Source organism: Tauraco erythrolophus, chromosome 8, assembly GCF_009769465.1.
Source record: "Tauraco erythrolophus isolate bTauEry1 chromosome 8, bTauEry1.pri, whole genome shotgun sequence".
Lineage (NCBI taxonomy): Eukaryota > Metazoa > Chordata > Aves > Musophagiformes > Musophagidae > Tauraco > Tauraco erythrolophus.
Window position 1 is genome coordinate 28,518,988 of NC_141472.1, and position 18,745 is coordinate 28,537,732.

At 36.6% G+C, this 18,745-nt stretch overlaps 1 protein-coding gene across 2 annotated transcripts in view; it reads left to right on the forward strand.

Moving 5' to 3' along the window:
* The window catches only part of MAP3K2 (mitogen-activated protein kinase kinase kinase 2), a 51,464-nt gene that overhangs the window by 23,997 nt on the left and 8,722 nt on the right, over window positions 1-18,745 (forward strand). The window contains exons 4-11 of one of the 2 annotated variants that reach the window (XM_086616184.1): window positions 1,252-1,292; window positions 3,891-3,990; window positions 5,822-5,935; window positions 6,569-6,668; window positions 7,610-7,740; window positions 11,721-11,800; window positions 13,719-13,786; window positions 16,763-16,855. In XM_086616184.1, the coding sequence (XP_086472310.1) occupies window positions 1,252-1,292; window positions 3,891-3,990; window positions 5,822-5,935; window positions 6,569-6,668; window positions 7,610-7,740; window positions 11,721-11,800; window positions 13,719-13,786; window positions 16,763-16,855 (727 nt within the window). Of the gene's footprint in view, window positions 1-1,251; window positions 1,293-3,890; window positions 3,991-5,821; window positions 5,936-6,568; window positions 6,669-7,609; window positions 7,741-11,720; window positions 11,801-13,718; window positions 13,787-16,759; window positions 16,856-18,745 lie in introns of both variants that reach the window. The other variant, XM_086616183.1, reaches the window with a different exon arrangement.

Sequence of the window (18,745 nt, forward strand, 5' to 3'; positions counted from 1 at the left end):
TGGAAATTTGAGGTCTTTTCAACTCTGTTTTTCTTCTGCAGATACTGAACACAGGTGGAAAATTAGTAAATACTTACTTGATAGGTTTGAACTACTCTATGGAGAGATTAGGAGAGGAGAGGATGTGGATTTTTACCCAAATTGAATTAACTGTATGTTTGATTGGATCCTTAATTGACAGTCCAATATTTCTTGAAACTTCGTCTGGTGCAGTCTTGTTTTAACCTGTTAAAGATCATAGTATTTGAATATATTTGGCTCTTAAACTGTCAAAAACTGATGGTGGCTCTTAAACTGTCAAAAACTGATTGCTACAGCTTTTTCATCCTGTGCTTTAAAAGCTGTGACAGTTCAGTGTATAACACGTTGGCGCTTTGCTGGTGTCGCATAACTCACTTCTGAGCTGGGGCTTTAGACACTGAAGTAATGTGCATATGTGATCCAAAATTATTTGAATATAATACGTGTTCAGAAAGTTAAAGGAAAAAAATAGTTGAGCTATTTCTGAGTTTGAACGTGGTAGTTGTGAGGGGGAAATACATGTTTGTCATTCTGTTTAAATTTGTGAATTTTGAATGTGATCACTTGTGAATCAAGCAGTTATTTTGGAAGATACAATATTGTTTTTTGGATATAATCTCTATGGTTGAACGTACTATTTTTTTTCCTGCAATAGTTGCTAATACAATTTGATTCTTAAAATTATTATTTTGCAAGACAGTTTTATTTCCCTGTAACTGCAGATATTTACAGGTACCTTTGTTGTTGGTAAACTGGTTGCGTGAATGCTGGCTTAGTTACGTGTGTGGGTTTCTATGGTAATGCTTATGAAACAAGATATGTTTCTTGGGCCTGGAATGCTCAGCTGCAAAGTGAACATAAAAACCCATTATGGTACCTAAGTCTACCTGTTCGTTCGTGATGGAGAATTCTTTGGTAATCAGTTCCACACTGAAGTCGTGAATCTGCTATAATATTCAAGTGTAGTTATAGAAGATACTGTGTTTACTTACAGAAACATTCATTATACTTAGAATAATTTTTTGTATTTTTTACACACTTCAAGCCTCTGTCAGATACCTCAGCTGAAGTAGGTTGTTAAAATGCTTGGTGTATCAGAAAGGACAGAAAATTAATATGACTGCTTAAGGATTTTAGTTCTGGTGTAGGATTATTGAATGGGATTTCATGGCCGTCATTAAAGGAAGTAGTAACAAACTAATTGTGGTTCCTTAATCTCTTTTCTTACAGAACGATGTTAGAGTCAAATTTGAACATAGAGGTGAAAAAAGGTAAGGTGGGAACACAGGAAACAGTCTCGTCTTTTATTTATAGAATTTTGTTGATCTCCTATCATAAAGTTTCAAATAAACTGTTTGAAGTGTTTCAGATATTGGCATGTATTTGGTTTGAGCTTAAATTTAATTTTGATATGAACACAATTTAAGGAGAATTAATCTGTTTAAAATATGGGCTCCAAGTATATATAAATGCAGAATTATCTTACTGTAGCTATGTCCCTTGTAAATGTCCCTCTTTTGTCCCTGTGTCCCTTATTTGTTTACCTTCAGGTAGATGTTTGTAACCTAGAACAATTACTTGGATTGTTAGCATAGATCACAAATATGAGTAGACCAGCAAATAGTTTTTGCTGCATCATGTGCGTAATAAATGCATGGTAATATATTGTTACTGTAACACCTAGAGGAAGAAGCCTAAATCTTAAAGCTCAATATTGCATTGTACTTTGGAAGAACCAATCTGAGAACCGTAATGGGAAAATTTGTTAGACTTTACAATTAGATTGTTTTCATTGATGATTTTGAATCATCAGTTAAAAATTTATTTTCATTTTGTGTATGACAGCTGAATGATGTACATGCTTAAAGTAAACAAACATCTGTCTCTATACATCTTTGCTCTGACGGCTGCTCAAAAACTTTTACAGCAGTCCATCTACAATTGTGTGCAGAACTGGTTTGTGGACACCTCGTTTTGTCTGTCTCTTTCTGAAAGCATAAACCTTTATTGTACCTACAGAGACATAGTTATAGAGCAAGATCTTTGAAAATACTTAATGAAAAAGGAAATAATATCCTGGTCACACTATTAGTCAATAGAAATGGTAAATTCCTTAAGTAAAGATTGCTTCAGAATGAAACCTCTGCTACTTCTGGGCAGCCCGTGGTGTGTTGGGCAGTAGATCAGCGCGTATCCATGCTTATTACAGTATGAGCGCTTTCTTCACGTGGGGTAGTGAAACAGCAGTAAGTTAAGTAAGTATTAAGTTAAGTAACTATGTATTAAGCAGTAAGTAAGTTAGTTAAGTAATTCTTCAGCTTCTTTCTATCACTTTTCTGAACATCACATGTAACAGTGCATCGGTAATGGTTGAGTGCTGCAAGTAATTTGAAAGAAATAAATCTTCTCAAAAGCTTTGAAAATCGAGGGCTCTTCTACCTAGCAATTTCTGGTGAAATAAGCGGAAGCACGAACTGAAAACAGAACTTTTTACTCACTGCCAGTCTGCATGGATAGTGCTTTTTTGCAGTTTATCTTGATTCGCTTTCACCGTGGAGTAAGTTAATTCAATATGAATACAAGCATAAAGTAGGTGTGTAGAAAGATACCTTTCCCAGGCTTTTGGGCTGATGGGCCTAGCTCAGTTTTGGACTGTCTCGAGTAACGTGAGCTTGCTTGCCCAGGGGTACTGGACAGCCCATGCTTATTGCTCAGCATGAGTTATGCATTTGTTGCCTGAGCAAGGAGATCTAAAGATAACATAATGAAATTATGCAAGAAAAATAAGTTACGCAATGGCATTCTCACTAATATTTAAGAAGGGAAGTGGAAAAGAGAAGTGATTCCAGAGTTTCTTTCAGTAGTGAATGTAACAGTCTGTACCAAGGAGCATGCAGTGTGGTGGGTAGAGTTCCAGGCTTGCTAAACAAATTCTTAACTACAGTGAGAATTGGTGTTGGGTTGTTCAGGTTTTGAGGTTTTTTTAAGATTTATTTTTTTCAAAATAATTTTTGATTGGAAGTGGCCTGACTTCTGGCCTCATTTCAGTGAGAAATATTGTTCCCTAACCCGTGTACCAACTGAAACACTGATAAAAGGAACAGTTACCCTTTGCTAATTTTTCTGCTTCACAAAATTTGAGTTCTATTTCTTTTCTGAGTGTGAATTCAATGCACCTCACTAGCTTAATCGCATCTAAAAACTTTTCTTTTGTTTAATGGCGTTGGGTCTCAAATAATAGAGTAGTTTTCTGTAGTAAAAGTTCAGTTAGAGACATTTTGGGCTATTTGGTTTGATGAGACATTGAGTTAAAAGAAAATCTGAGTTGTTGACCTGCAGCTGCGCCATTCTTCCAGGACGTAGTTGAAGCACAGTTAGTGATGCACTCAGCAGTTTGAGCGTGTCATTCATGATGGTAAAGATGGTGACATTGAGTTACCTTCCTCAGATAAGACAGTCTTTTGGATGTCCAACAAACGGGGACTGTAGAAGTGATTTCTTTCTGATGCTTATGCTTGTCAGCCTATGGTACTTCATTGTCTTAGTTTTCTGAAGTAGAAAATTTTAGATGTTTCTAAGAATTTGCCTCTGGAATGGAGGCATGCAAAGCATTAAGTTAAGAAAGAAGCCATATGCAAGCAAGTAAAATAGTCATAATGAGATCTGATTTTAGGCATGATTATCCTTTATAACTTTTTCACTGCTTTTCTCTTTTTTTAATGACTCAGTATGGAGAACAGTGAATAAAGCATAGCCTCTTATGGTCTTTTTAGTAATAAATTTAATTCTAAGATCATTCTTAAGTAATGAGTTGCTGGATTTTCATCAGTAATGGACAAAAATTCTTTATAACTTAAATTGTGTTTCAGGATTCTGCAATTACCAAGGCCTGTTAAACTTGAAGATCTTGCAGCTAAAGCTAAAGTTGCTTTTGGACAGACTATGGATTTACATTACAGCAATAATGAGGTAATGTTCTGTGTCTTCTAAATTCTCAGTGACTTGTACATTGATTATTTTAAGGCTGAAATTTGCTCTCACAAGCAGTGAGAACCACTCCTGTGACAAAACTCCAGATTTCTAATGTGTGTGTTCTCAAATATGTAAGGCTTGTCTAAATGAGGGTAGGTAAGAGCTGCATGAAATGCTTTATGAAAAGAGTCATATCTTAATGAATTATGTCTCAGACTTGATTGGGAATGAGTAAATTGTCTTCCTGCTCTGCCACGGTCCTGTTGCGTGACTTTGGGAAAGTCTGTACCTCTTTGAGCTTTGTTGTGTTTGTAAATTGTAATAAAATTTATCCTTTCTTGTATGCTTTTTTCTTCTTTAAGGATTATTCTTGTTAGATAATCACTAGAATGCTGCATTTAGTAATATTTAGATTGGAGAACTAGGCTTAATTGTTGTTCCTCTTAAAGTGACTGGTTCACAAAGATTTCTTGGGAACCATACTAGCGCTGTCAAGCCACTTATGCCTAATCAATATTACTTCCAGCTTTCCTTCAGAAGTAGAGACGGAATTATTAATAGCAAATATATTTACAGATGCAGGACTCATTCTTAAGAGTTACTTCTGGTTTTTGCCTTGAGTCAGCGAAGTGCATGGAGGATTATTCATGTGCTGGGTTATGCACAACATGATTGCTGTGTCTCATCAGCGTCTTTGCAGAGGAAAATGCCTGTGATTGCTCTTCGTTGGTTACTCCCTGCATTACCAAGCACTTCTGTGCAACTGACCTTCAAAACAAAGAATTCCATCAGAAGGCTTTTGGAAATTAGGAAGGTCAGAAGAAATGACTGTTCATGGTGCTTTAGCCTCACCTCCTTCCTATGGTAGATTTTTAGGAATTTGAACAGGTTTTCAGCTTGTTGACTTCTGCACTAGTTGGCAAATCATCCCATCGCCTTTCAGAAATGTGATCGTAATGGCCTGTCGTTGTCATTAAAACTGCAACTTATAAATAAGAGTATGCCAAGAGTTTGTCAAGACCTTTCTCCCTCATTCCCATTTCTTTTTGTATAAAAGTACTTTATTTAACTGATGTTGTATTTGAGCAGTACTGAGACTGTTTACAAGTGGAATAGATTTTTAAAAATCTATATTGCATTGTTCCTTTGTGACAAGCAGAATTTGTAATTTATAATCCTGAAACATAAGCCCACTTCTAATCGTTGTAGAACTCAGATCTCAAATGCACTCAAATGGCATAACGTTTTCTGTTCTAAAGACACATGTATGCCAACTTAATTCTAATTAATTAGATCCAAGTAATATTCTAGTGAGGACTACAGTTGTTCCACAGATGTGGATCACATCAAGCCTGGTACACTTCCTTAACAAATTCTGGTTTTAAGTGGAGAAATTCTTTTAGTGATGCAACTTCAAACAAATATAGTTGTAATATTGAGAGATACAAAAATACACTTTATGTTCTATAAAATAGGGCTTATTTTTTATTTCTTGTAGGCTTGCTTTAATTTAGACGGTGGCAAATACATTGACAGTGTTGCACATGTTTCTCTGAAGCTTTTAGGATATGAAGTTGTACATATGTAAAATGTTTGCTCCTTCATTGTGAAGACTTGTTCCACCATGCTGTACCTATTGAAGGCATCTGAAGGAAGAGTTAAGGTTGAACTTCAGATATTCTGGTGCTAACTTGAGACATCATTTAATAAATTTTATTTTCAAGTTGTTTGAAATGAAAGATAGCATCAGTTTATTGTTTCTCTGCACTTCTTTATTTCTTTTGTGTCCTGTTTAAGACTTTTTTTCTTTTTTTTTCCCTTTTTGTAGCTTGTAATTCCATTAACCACACAGGATGACCTGGACAAAGCTGTTGAACTGCTTGACCGTAGTGTTCATATGAAGAGTCTCAAGATATTGCTTGTAATACATGGAAATACACAGGTATGAGTTGACATGCTAAATGTCTTTTTTCTCAGTTTTCATACCGAAGTATAATTTGTATCTTTGCTTAAAGATGACATTTTTCAAATTGAAAATATTACTGATTGCTTCTTCAGTTCACTTTAAGCATCTATTAGCGTTTTGTATTGACTCGGTTTTAACTTATTCCTGGGTAGTGTTCCTCCCTCTTTGATCGCCTTCCCTGCAGTGGTGGAAGAGTGTTCCTTAATAGGATGATAATGTGATACAAATGTGAGGAGTGCGTAGAGTTTAAGTAACTGCAGTTATTTGAGACTGTTCTTTTAAGTCGAATGTTGGTGACACTCCTTTGTGGCAAGTTAAGTGTTTATTGTAGCAAATGGTAGCAGTGGACTATAGGCTAAATAATACCAAAATAACTTGGTGTCTGACGCCTCAAAACCATGGTGTTGATAGGTTTTGTGTACTAGCACATACTGAAAATTATTTTTAAATATGAAGAGTGAGCTACTGAAATAGGTGAATTTTGATATAAATTGGCAACCTTCTTTTCGACTGCTTGAAAACAGGAGTATGCTGCACAAAGCCTATAAAGTTTGCAACATATTTTCATTGTTAAGAGTATGAAGTCATAACTGCAGTTTGTAATTTTAGTCACCCAGTGTAAATAACGTGGAACCCTTGCCCTCACTGGAAGACTTAGATAATACAGTGCTTGGTGTGGCAGACAGAAAAAAGCGACTCTCTGTAGTAGGTAAGCTGCATATTTTGATAGCTTTAATTGTAAAAAACTTTTCTTTCGTAATGTTCTCTTCATGAAGATCTTGCCCTCAACAGAGACTGTTGAAATTTCTCTTTCTTATCAGTGGCTCTACTATAGAATTTGCACTCGAGGGAGTGGATTTTGAATATTAAGTCAGAGGTGGTTTAGGTATATATAGTACAGGAAATTAACCAAAAAAAATCACAAGTAAATAAATCTACATAGAATTATTTGAGGTAACTGATAGATATCCTAAAAAGTTGATGTTAGTACTCCCTTTTATTTTCAGGTAGAGGAGTGAGTTACTGAAAGATCTGTTTGTTTATATGGCAGTGCATTTCCTTGCTCAGTTTAGGACTCTCATATTTATTTAATCTTAATGTGTGAACATTTGTTAATTTTGGCATTGATATAACCTTTTTGCTTATGCATGTTTTAAAGTTGGTGTAATGTTAACTTCCAAATTTAATTATGAAACTAGAAAGCTTAATAAATATTTTTTTCAGACAATTTATTATGCATTTATTATGAATAAAGGTATTGATGTTCTTGCAGATGTAATATTCTACAAAGAAAAACTGAAATTCTCAAATATTGGAAAGGATTACTTGATGTGGGTGGAAGGGTTTGGATTTTTATTTTGTTTCAAAAGAAGAAATTTACCTAGCTAGAGGTGCAGTCAAATTATGTTTCTGTTCCTATGTAATGAAAATTCTTTTTAATGCCTTTGAGGCAGCCCTGCCCCAAACTTCTCATAATTCTTGGATTACAGATTTTTAATGCTATACGTAAGTCTTGTATTGCGTATGCATTTGGGAAACTTCTAAAGCAAGAAATGATCCAGGCAGGCTCAGTGCCTATGAAGCATTTGAATAAAGCTCCTGGATTCTGGGTTAGTGAAGAGACTCTAACTAGCCACTTTCTTTCAAAAGGTTCAAATACTCGTGATAGGAGTTCACCTCCCCCAGGATACATTCCAGATGAGCTGCATCAGGTGGCCCGAAACGGGTCCTTCACCAGTATCAACAGTGAGGGTGAATTCATTCCAGAAAGTATGGATCAGGTATGTGTGTGATTTATTAAAATTATAAGTTTTTGTTAGGTTGATGTATGAAATACTGCTGTTCAAGAAGGATACGGAGCTGTTAGAAAGAACAGCTAGAAAAATTTTGACAACCCTAGCATACGTGATCTGTGAGAGAAGGTTAAAGTAATTGTTTAGTCTTGAAAAACCTGATTTTTCTCTGTAAGTTTCTTCAATTATTTAAATATGCTGCTGCAAGGAAAAATATAATGTTCTTAATTTCCATGATAGTTGAATGAAGTAGTGATACATATAAATTACAGCAAGAGATGTCTGCATTAGAAAACACAAACCCCTCATTTAGGTTACCTCAAAAAGGTTACCTGGAACCCTTTACCAGTATGTCAAACTTAGGCTGACATTGGGACAAATGAATCCCTCTGGACAGCCCGCTAGGTCAGAGGGTAGTCATCTAAACTATTCAGGAACTCTCACAGGCAGCGGCACAGGGACAAATCCCTTATAACCTCGGTATCAATTATCGAAGTTTCCAGAAACTTATATTTATAGATGGCAAACTTTATTACATACGCTCGTGACAGGATACAGGTTTGAAGATAGCCAGTGACAGATACTGACTGCGAAAACAAAACTTATCAGTGATAATTCTGAATAGCTAGCAAGATCTTAGTAACTCAGCACGTGTAACTCAGAGCTCTTACCCAATGTGTCCCTATGGGGGAGAGAAGAGAGGTCCAGCCTGTCAACTGGTCCCAGATGTTCCAGTGGAGATCTTCCCCCAACATCTCCTTCTCTTAAGCTGTTTTTATACTTTCAGGTGGAGTTTGAGCGACTCTAGTCATGCATACCTTTGTCAGCATTGGTGTAAATTTTCCTCGCTTCGATTTAAAGGTATAGACTAGAAGAATTTCAGGGCGCCTACTCAGTGAGGGGTGGTCACAGCCTGGAGGCAGGTAGCTTTTGGGGTGGAGGTGTGTTTTGGTATTATAATGACATTGTAATGAGCAAAGTTTACCTAAAGGACAAGAATTTTGCAACTGGTTAAATGTTGACGTGGCCAGATTGCCTAGGTAAATGCCCAGCTAGGTCTTCGTTACCCGACTCCATTCACCATCACTGTGGAGGCAGCAGTGGTGATCCATCTTCCTTGGAAGCTATGTGGTTACCTTTGCCAGTTGTTCTCTATCCCTGGTAACAGGGACGAGCTGTGGTACCTCCGTACCACTCTGCTCCTCATTTCAAGGACATTGTACGTTCTGTTCAGCCAGGGTAGGCCTTGTCCATGCTAACCACATTCCGTTTCCCAGAGCAGCAATTGTCTTGTGTCAAAGCTGCTCTAATATTACAGCTTGAGTTAAGATGTAAGCTGAACTTTGGGGAACAGCCGTCTTCCATTCCTCCCATTTTTGGTTATTTTTCCACACAGTTTATACTGTGTTGGTGTAGAGGTGAGGGGATGGCAATGGACCTGGTATAAATAGCCTCTGAAATACTTTCCATGGTCACGTTTTTGTGTGAGGATCACAAATGTACGCTATCTCGTGCTCCTTTTTCACCTACATTGTTGGTGTGGGATGTCAGTACACTTAACGTGAATAAAAATCCTGGTCTCTGAATACCAAAATTACCCTTAAAAACAGCAGGAAAAGATGGAGGAATGTAAAGGCCTGAAGAATTGGCAAAAGAGAAGGAGATATTTTAAGGAGGAAAAAAAAAATAATGCTGTGTACCCAAATCACTTCAAGTTCTTGTTGACATTGGCACTATATTCACAAATGGCAAGAGGCAATGGTTTTTATGAGCTGACTAAATGAGAGACAGATGATATAATAAAAATAGAGGCAGAGAGATTGTGCAATTTGTTGCACAATTTTAATGACTGAAGTGGGAATAGAGACTGAATCTCCTAATTTCTAGACTGGGGTGCTATTCATTATCATAACCATGTGGTCAAATCCAGCCCAGGCCTGCATTCATTCAGTGAAAGGATTACTTTTGGCCTGGGTAAAGTAATTTTTGGTAATGGACTGGTCAGACAGACAGATGATCTCTGAGGCCTGGGATGTCTTTTCACTCCAGAATGTTCAAGAAACACGTAACCTGTCGTGTGCGCGTTGCTGTATAAGCTGTCAGCAGGGTTTAAATACAGGAATTTTACTTTCATAGGAAGCCAGGTCAGTTCGACCTAAGCAGCCTCAAGGGCCAGATGGAGGTGTTGGGAACTCCCAACCTCCGTTTGCTGCCTTTCCCCTAAGTTGCTACATTGCCTTTGCAAGTGTTGACCGTGCTGCCTACATCTGTCACAGCCTGCCTCACGAAGACAAGTCGGGAATTTGGAAGTGGAGGGCTTTGCTCTGCTCTCCTGTTGATCTGCCTGAGCACAGCTATTTCTGCACTCACAGCAGACCCTCACCCTTTCTCTACAGAAGAGATGATGGGCCACACTGCATTAAGTTAGAGAAGTAATTAATATGGCAGCGGATGGGCTCTCTTCCCTCTTAGGACCCAGTGTTCAGCATGGGAAAAGAGGAATATAACTGCTGAACCTATGGTAAATGTTATCCTCCCCAATACAGAGTCTGTTTAAGTGTCTGAGTTTTCAGAGTGGAAACTCACTTTTCTGCACACTATTACTTATTAATAAGTCCTTGGTTGATGCTTGGCAAAGTATGTACCCAGGATCTTTAAGATGCAGCACAGACCATAAAAATTGGAGGGTAACTGCTTAATTTACAGAAAAAGACTGATATCCAATTCATAGAAAATAATAGATGTTACCAAATAGATGTATGCCAAAACAAACTTTATTTTAGGAAGGAGCTCATTTTGAGACAACAGATAAGCTTTCCACTCTGTTTTTGAGAGGCAGGCTGGTAAAATAGTCACATTCAATAATTGACAATTTAGATTGTTTCTAAAAAATAAATCTGAAAAATATTTCAGATTGTTTTACTGCAGAAGAGAAGAAAGTGATGTTTGCCTGTCATTAAACTGGGAGCTTTTAAGGGTGGTAGTGCAAGATAAACAAAACAAATGTTAACCAATAGAAATATCTGGTATTCAAGAGGATGCTCCTGATTATCAATCCGTTTCTTTTTCTTCGGATTAGAATTTGAGAAGCAGAGGAAGTGTTGATGATTATTTTCATTATATAATAGATCTGGCCTAGATAGCCAGTTTTATGACTTCTTCAGACTAATACATGGCAGGTTTCACACAGCCCATAGACATCATATGAGCAGTCATCACAAGTGTTTTAGGAAGAAAGAATCTGGCTTTGGTGTCTTCGTAAACTCCAGTTTCACATGAAAGTTTATTTCCAAATAAATTTTTGGACTTTGGTTTGGGTGAAAAGAGAGTTTATAAATTTTATGCATTCTCCCTTTTTCTCCTTCCATTTTCTCTTCAGTTTAATTTAGAAATCTGTGTAACACGCTTGGAGTCCTAACTAGGAATAAATGTTTAAAAGCTTTTTACAGTATTTGATTTCAGCTGTTTTCTGTGACTGGTAGTTGGCCAAACTTAAGCCACTACAAAGATTATATAAATGTTATTCATCACAATCTGTGTCACATTTGAGATTTTTTTTTTCCTTTGATGACAACAAAATCCACATTTTTTTTAAAACTGTCTCAGCTTTTTACCCTTTACATGCCTTATTTTTGTTATTCTGTTAAGCTACTCTCATGAGATATTGCTGCAATACTAAGAGACAATGGCACATAGAGGAAGAATGTAGCAGTACAATTTATGTACAAAGCATTGTAAGAGGATACCTTAACTGTATTCTAGTTAGATGCCAGAAAAATGACCAAATACTTTCAGGATTGTGGAATGCAATGCAGGTTCAACCATGGCAGTGAACTTTTTCCCTAGTAATTAGTATATCCAGTTTGGTTTTGGTTTTTTAGGTGTTTCAAAGCAGAAACCTTCAAGTATTTTTTTAAACAACCCAAAACCTAAAACTTGTTGGTCTTTCTCTGTTTGTTATTTATTAGATGCTGGATCCATTGTCTTTGAGCAGTCCTGAAAACTCTGGCTCAGGAAGCTGCCCCTCACTTGACAGTCCTTTAGATGGGTAAAGATTACTTACATTCATTATTCATCTTTATTAGATTGCTTAATGTATCAGTTGTAACATTTGATAACTCTCCAGTGACAACTATTACTGAGCTTCTTCCAGAAATTCCTCTGTAAACTATAGAACATTTATAAAAGTCTATTGAAACTTAATTGCTTACTAATGCATCGAAAACAGAAGTAGCTTGCTTTTTATATAATTTTCATTTGAAACACAGAAATTTAGGCTTCAGATCCTACAAAAATGTGCTGAAGCTTTTTACTCAATTTTGCCGGTCTTACGTATATGCGAAGTGTATTCTCTGGCAGTGAGCCACCCGTCAAATCTGTGTTTCTTACATACATACATTTCTTAGATATATGAAGTAAGCTTCCCTTTTCCAAGGCTGAGGGTACTCAATTCAAGGAAGAGGGTACAATCATTTAAAGACTTCAACAGACAATCCCCTCCTTTTCTTTGCAATTAGTGTCCATTCCCCTCCCCGTGTTCCCATTGCAGACTTTCCACTTATTTTTCTTTGTTTAGACCTGTCAGTTAGCAAGAGGCAGTGTGTAGTGTGGTGAGTCTGGAGAGCTGTTTTGACTGACCTCTTAGGAGATCCATGTGTTTTGAGGGGGTCACTATCCACAATTTCTCAGCCACCAGGTAAGCCAAACAGAATATAGTCCTGTTTGGCCTATAGTGGTCAGGCAAATAACCTTGGGTCTTACATTGCACAGATTGGCTACTTGTTTATTTAGAAATGCTATACAAATAATACTGCTAATTAAATATTTTATTTAATTGGTAGAAAGTTGGGGAAAATATTGCCTGTGGCAATTAATCAAAGCTGTAGTATTCCGTAGCACCATTTCATTTGAGAATGTGTGATTTGAGGAAACAAATACCTTTGGTGTAACAAATTTTTGTGTTAAATAGTGAGTCTTCATTTCACAGGAAAATAATAGACATGGAAAGTGTTTTATGGTTGAAGTGTGATAGGGTATACACACACAGTGTTGAAGGTAGCTACATAGGATAGAAATTCACCAATTGCCAAATTTTTAGATTTTCGTGGGGTAGGGGTGAGTGGAAGAAGGGGAAACAAAGGAATCTTAATTCAACTCTTAATGTTTCTTCTTCGAAACTTCTTTTGCTTGTTTTTTATTTACTTCATTTGTCACCTCTACTCAGTGTGTTTTCCTTTTTTTTTTTCCCATTCAAATATTTCCTACAAATATGTAGGTTTTGTGTCTCCATTTAGCTTCTGTTACCCATTAGAGAAATTCTTACCAGAAAAAGGAGGACATTGTTTTGGTATGTTTATGGAAATATACTGTAATCGGTTGCTCTGACTGGCAATCCCATCCATTCCTTTTGGTGGCTGGGAGTTACATACCAACTGTAGGTAAGAAACAATGTGATCATATAAGAACCAAGAAATTCTTCATCATTCTGTAACTCAATAAAATTACTCTCTTAATCCTATGACTTTCATGGAGAGAAGAGGAAATAATTTGAGACATTACAAGGTTCTGTGTTTCTTTGGTTAAATTTCCTCAAGTTTTTGTAGGTGGTATAAGAGATTTTGCCAGTCTATAAACTTTTGTGTTTAGCCATAAAGGTGTTAAACATAACAGTGCTCCTTTGTGGCTTTACTTGTGATAATTCGTGGTTTTACTAATATAATCGCTCATTAACACAGCCTGTTGCTTTCTGACTACATTAAGCTCAATAAGCAAGCTTCTCCATTGTTACTGATCTTGATTATTGATACCTGTTAGATTTATTTTCAAGATCAGGTTCCACAGAAGAGGTGCAGCAACTCGTATAGCAATAGCTTTTCATCAGTCATAAAGAATTGTGAGACAGATTAAACATTTAAAGTACTAGATTAACAGCAGTTTTTAGATGCTGTATGTTTTTACACTTCTAGAGACAACTATCCCAGATCTCGGATGCCAAGAGCACAGAGCTATCCAGATAATCATCAGGAATTCTCAGGTAGGCAAAACTAGCTTTCTAGAACTCTTCCTCTTGCAAATAATAGGGCTTCGAAGGGAAGTTCACGTGGAGAGGTATTATATTTCACAAACTTAATATGGTAGGAGAAAAACAACAAAATCCAATCCAAATGTGTGCCGTAAAAGATACAATGAAATACGAGATCTTCCAAATGTTTTCTTCTAGATTGTGTGAAACACTGCTGTTAATGTGTGTAGTATAATGTATCTGCTTCTCTGAAAAGAACAAATGATGCCAGTGGGAAAGGGGCAAACAACAGTTTGTTAAACTTGACTGTAACATCCATCTCTAAGTTGACACGTAACCTTGGTTCATTTAGTTAATGTTAGAGTGTTGTTTAACCCCAGGAGGCAGCCAAGCACCACACAGTTGCTCGCTCACTCCCTCACAGTGGAACGGGGGAGAGAATCAGAAGGGTAAAAGTGAGAAAACTTGTGAGTTGAGATAAAGACAGTTTAATAAGTAAAGCAAAAGCTGCATGTGCAAACAAAGGAAAATAAGGAATTCATTCACTACTTCCCATCAGCGTGCAGATGTTTAGCCATGTCTAGGAAAGCAGGACTTCATCACACCTAGTGGTTACTTGGGAAGACAAATACCATTGCTCTGAACATCCCCTCTTCCTCCTCGTTTCTCCCAGCTTTTATTGCTGAGCAAAACCTCTTATAGTATGGGATATTCCTTTGGGCAGCTGTCCCAGCTGTGTCCATTCTCAACTTCTTGTGCACCCCCAGCCTACTTGCTGGTAGGGCAGCACGAGAAACAAAAGAACCCTTGATGCTGTGTAAACACTGTTCAGCAATAACTGAAACATCCTTATGCTATCAACACTGTTTTGGTCACAAATCCAAAACATAGTCCCATACCTTCTGTTATAAAGAAAATTAACTCTATCTCAACCAAAACCAGTACGTGGAGCCTTTGTTTTCTCCTATGTGAACTGAGAATCACTTTGAAGTGCTCGTGACTTCTGTAATTGAAAGCACTGCAGAGTGAAAAGAAGGAGAACTGTGTGCTGTGCCTATAAAGTCATCATCACCACTCACGTTGTTTTCATGTGATCCTCTGGCTTCAATCCAGATTGTTGTGCTTGGTTGAGCATACGAAGTGCAACGGTAACAGTGAAAGCGCCTTGGGGTGTCTCTTATGGACATGCCTTGCTACAGAATTTTGCTGTTGAACAATAATTAAGCTTCTGGTGAATATGGAGTGTTTTGTGGTTTTTAGTCTATTATATACTTTAAGGCTTCTTTTATTTTTTTTATGAAGCTTTATATCCACATAATGTGTGATGGTGTGTTTTTTCTTTTAGGGATTCTAGAGTGCTTAACAGATTGCATCACTTCTAAATGCAAATAAAACTATGTATAAGCGCATATATATGCTTATAAGCGTATAAGAAGCGTTTAGGTGACAGTGATAAATACCAAAAATGTTGGAAATATCAGATATTAGTTTGCCTTTGGTAATCTTAATCTAGTTTACTTGTGTTTGTTTATTATGGTTACTTTTTCTATAAGATGATCTTGCAATATTTTTTCTGGTTTTGTTTTTTTCCTGTGGGATGCTCTGGTATTTTAACAGTGGGATGGACAGCAATCATTAATTCCATATTCAATATTTATTCTCATAATTTTATGTTTAACAAAACTAGAATTGCATATAGAGTCAGGAAAAACGTCCATCTGGCCTACTCTTTTTCTCCTGCCACAGCTAGTATCAGGCTTCTGTAGAGGAGTGTGTAGTGTTCTTTCCTCAAAATATATTTCTAGACTTGTGTGGCTTAAAGGTTCTGCAAATGCAAGATGCTCTTCTGTGATTTGGTGGATTTTTTTTCTTCCTTCCACAACTTTTTCCATCAACTTGTATAAACTTTTTCAGTATCAACAACATGTTGTCACAAGAAGTTGTGCAACTTACTGTGTTTTATGAAGAAGCATGGCCTTTGTGATTTTTTTTTTTTTTTTAATAGACCTCTTTGTCTCCCTTTGAGCTGTTGCTTTCCTAGTCTGTAGAGGCCTCCATTCCTTATGGAGAAGCAATTTTGTATCTTTGATCATCTCTGTACTGTAAATCTTTCCCACTTTTACTAAATCCTTGGAAATGGAGTAGGCGAAACTTCGTTCGGTATATCTTAACAGTTTATAGCATTTAATTTGCTTCTTAACCAGTACCGAGAGTTCAGCTGCTGTTTTATTGGAACTCTTTATCACAATCCTTTGCACCAGCCTGCATTGAGTTTTGTGTGCCACTTTAACATCCAGTCACGTAGACTCTTTTAAGGGCTTTCCGTCCTTCTTCTGTTGGCTTTATTTTGCCAAATGATTTTGTCACCTCACCATTCATTGTTCTGTCCAGAGAATTCATGCATAATTAAACTACATGAGTTTTAGCCCAGATTCCTGTGGAACTGTTGACCATTTACTCCTATCTTATGTACTTGTCTTCTAACCAATTATTTATGCATGAGAGACTTTTTGCTTTATCTTACAAATACTTTTTAAAAGAGGACCTGTTGAATGCATTTTAGTAATTCAAGCTGTTGTAACTGATTTGCCAGTTTTTCATATTTATGCATCTTAAAATCTCTTTGTAATAGTTTCTGCCAGTTTTCCTGGTGAACTGTTGTTCCCAGAATTCCTCTAGAAGCTATTTTTAAAACTGGAGTAATTAGGTATGCTGCAGTCCTCTGACATTCTTTTAAGCAGGAGGTTACAAACCACTTGAACTATTGAATTCTTGATCCTTTGGAACTTTTGGCTGAATGTCCTTTTAGTCTTTGTGATTTGTTAGGTTTGTGGCTTTTGTTCTATAATCTTTTCTGTTCTGATGCTTCAACTTGAAGTGTATCGTCTGATGTTCCCCCATGTTTAAGTTTATAATACTAGACTGATTAATTTATTACGCTTTTGTCACATTTTAAATTTTGAAATGTATCTTTTTATTTTTTAGTAGAGTATGATATCCCAATATTTGAGAAATTTGGAAAAGGGGGGACTTATCCCCGGAGATACCATATTTCATATCATCAACAAGACTACAATGACGGTAAGTGTGATTGCTGCAAGAGATCTACTTTATTAATCTGTTTTTCTCTTGTTAAAAAGTGACGAAGAAAATTTAGATCGTAAAATCTTAATGAGGAAATTGAAAGCTTAACTTTTTTCCACAAAATCAGTTGCTAAACTTCTGATGATTGATAGAGCTGCTGAGCAGTCTTACCTCTGGTAAAGTTACAGATTACAGAATTCATGACTCATATGCTCAGCTATGAAAATATTCTCTATCTTTGGCCTTGCATGAGTCATCCAGTGTAAGCTCTTGACCTTTGTAACCCTTTTGTATCCAAAGTAGGTATATCACTTTGTCATTTCTTGTTTTGCTTAAAAAAAAAAAATAACAAAACCAACAACAAAAAAAACCCCACAAGTAGACTGGAGTTCATATTAACAGTTTCTCTGATTAAAAGAGTAAATAAAATTGAAGAGCAGTGATTTAAACCAAGAATTAGCTGGTGAAATCAATTGTTGGAATGCAAGACAGCACCTGCTGATGTGGCCACAAAACTGATTTGGACAGTAAGAACATTGATGTAAATTTAACACATGTTACATTTCGAAAGGAAGAAGAGAGGAGCAGCTGAAGGATTCTCTTGGCTTGAGGGTGTGCCAAACACTAGTTGAGAAGTGTTAAGAAGAAACTTCTCCAGAGACCAGGTCGTTTCATTTGCAGTATGGAACAAGCACAGCAATAAATGGAATTCTGTTACAGAAATGACAAAAATATCAAATTGAAGGACTACAAGGCAGCTTCAGCCCGGTGCCTTGCTCTAAGGCAAGATTAAAGAGGCAAAGATCTGTCACACTGACTTTTAAGTAAACTCTAAATTGACTTTAAGAGAAGAGATACTCATTTTTTTTACGTAACTAACTTCGAAGATAGCTTTTCTTATAACTTACTTTTCTCTGTCTTCTAAATCATTTTTCCTGCAAATGAAACTAGTAAGTAGTTACTTCATTTTAACACAGTGAAAAATTGGTCACTACCCTTGTAACACTACATCACACACATCTTCTGTTCTCTCCTTAGTTTTTTTCTTTCAAGCCTTAAGCCTTACCTCAGACGTTTTTGCAAGCTCCATGTTTTTTTCTGGTCTCTTCTCCATTCTTGTAGTGGCCAGAAGTCGATAGAGTACTCTAACTGAGGCTTTTCTCATGGCCACTTTATGTATAACATAGGATATAATCATAGCTCAGTATGGAACAGTCGTGTTACATGACTTTCAGCCGAACAATTACTTCCCACTTTGTGGTTTCTGCATTTGATTTCTCTTTGAGTGTTTATGTTGTACTCCCTTACTGAATTTGGTTTTGTTGATTTCTGAATCATCTCCAACTTACTAATATCATCGTGAATTTTGATTTTTATCTTTAAACGAACTTCCAGCCACACTTAACATGATGTCACCTGCAATATTTCAGTGTATTATGTTCCATCGTATATACCTTGTCAGTTAAATTAGTGTATGGAAGTCAACTGAAGGTAAACTGCTGTGGATGTCCCCTTAAATTATCCTCCCCTTTGATGAGAAATCTCTGATAACTGCTCTGAATCTGTCCTGGGCATACTCCTACGTAGTAAGCTGGTCTGTGCAGCTTCTTTGCTAGTTAGCTTATGAGAATGTCCTGATGAAGTGGGGAAATTGGATTAGCTACATGTGACAAACCAGTTATGGCTGATTTATCACCTTATTATCTTCTCAGTGGCTTATAAAACTGCTTAATAATTTGTTTACATGTCTTGGAATTTAAATTGGCAAGACTAGTATATAAATCTGAGTCCCTTTTTCAAAGATATTTCATCTTCTTCAGTCCCCTGGGAATTCCTTCTCCAGTGGAATACCTAATGAATCAGAGACTCCTTCAGCTACTTCTATGA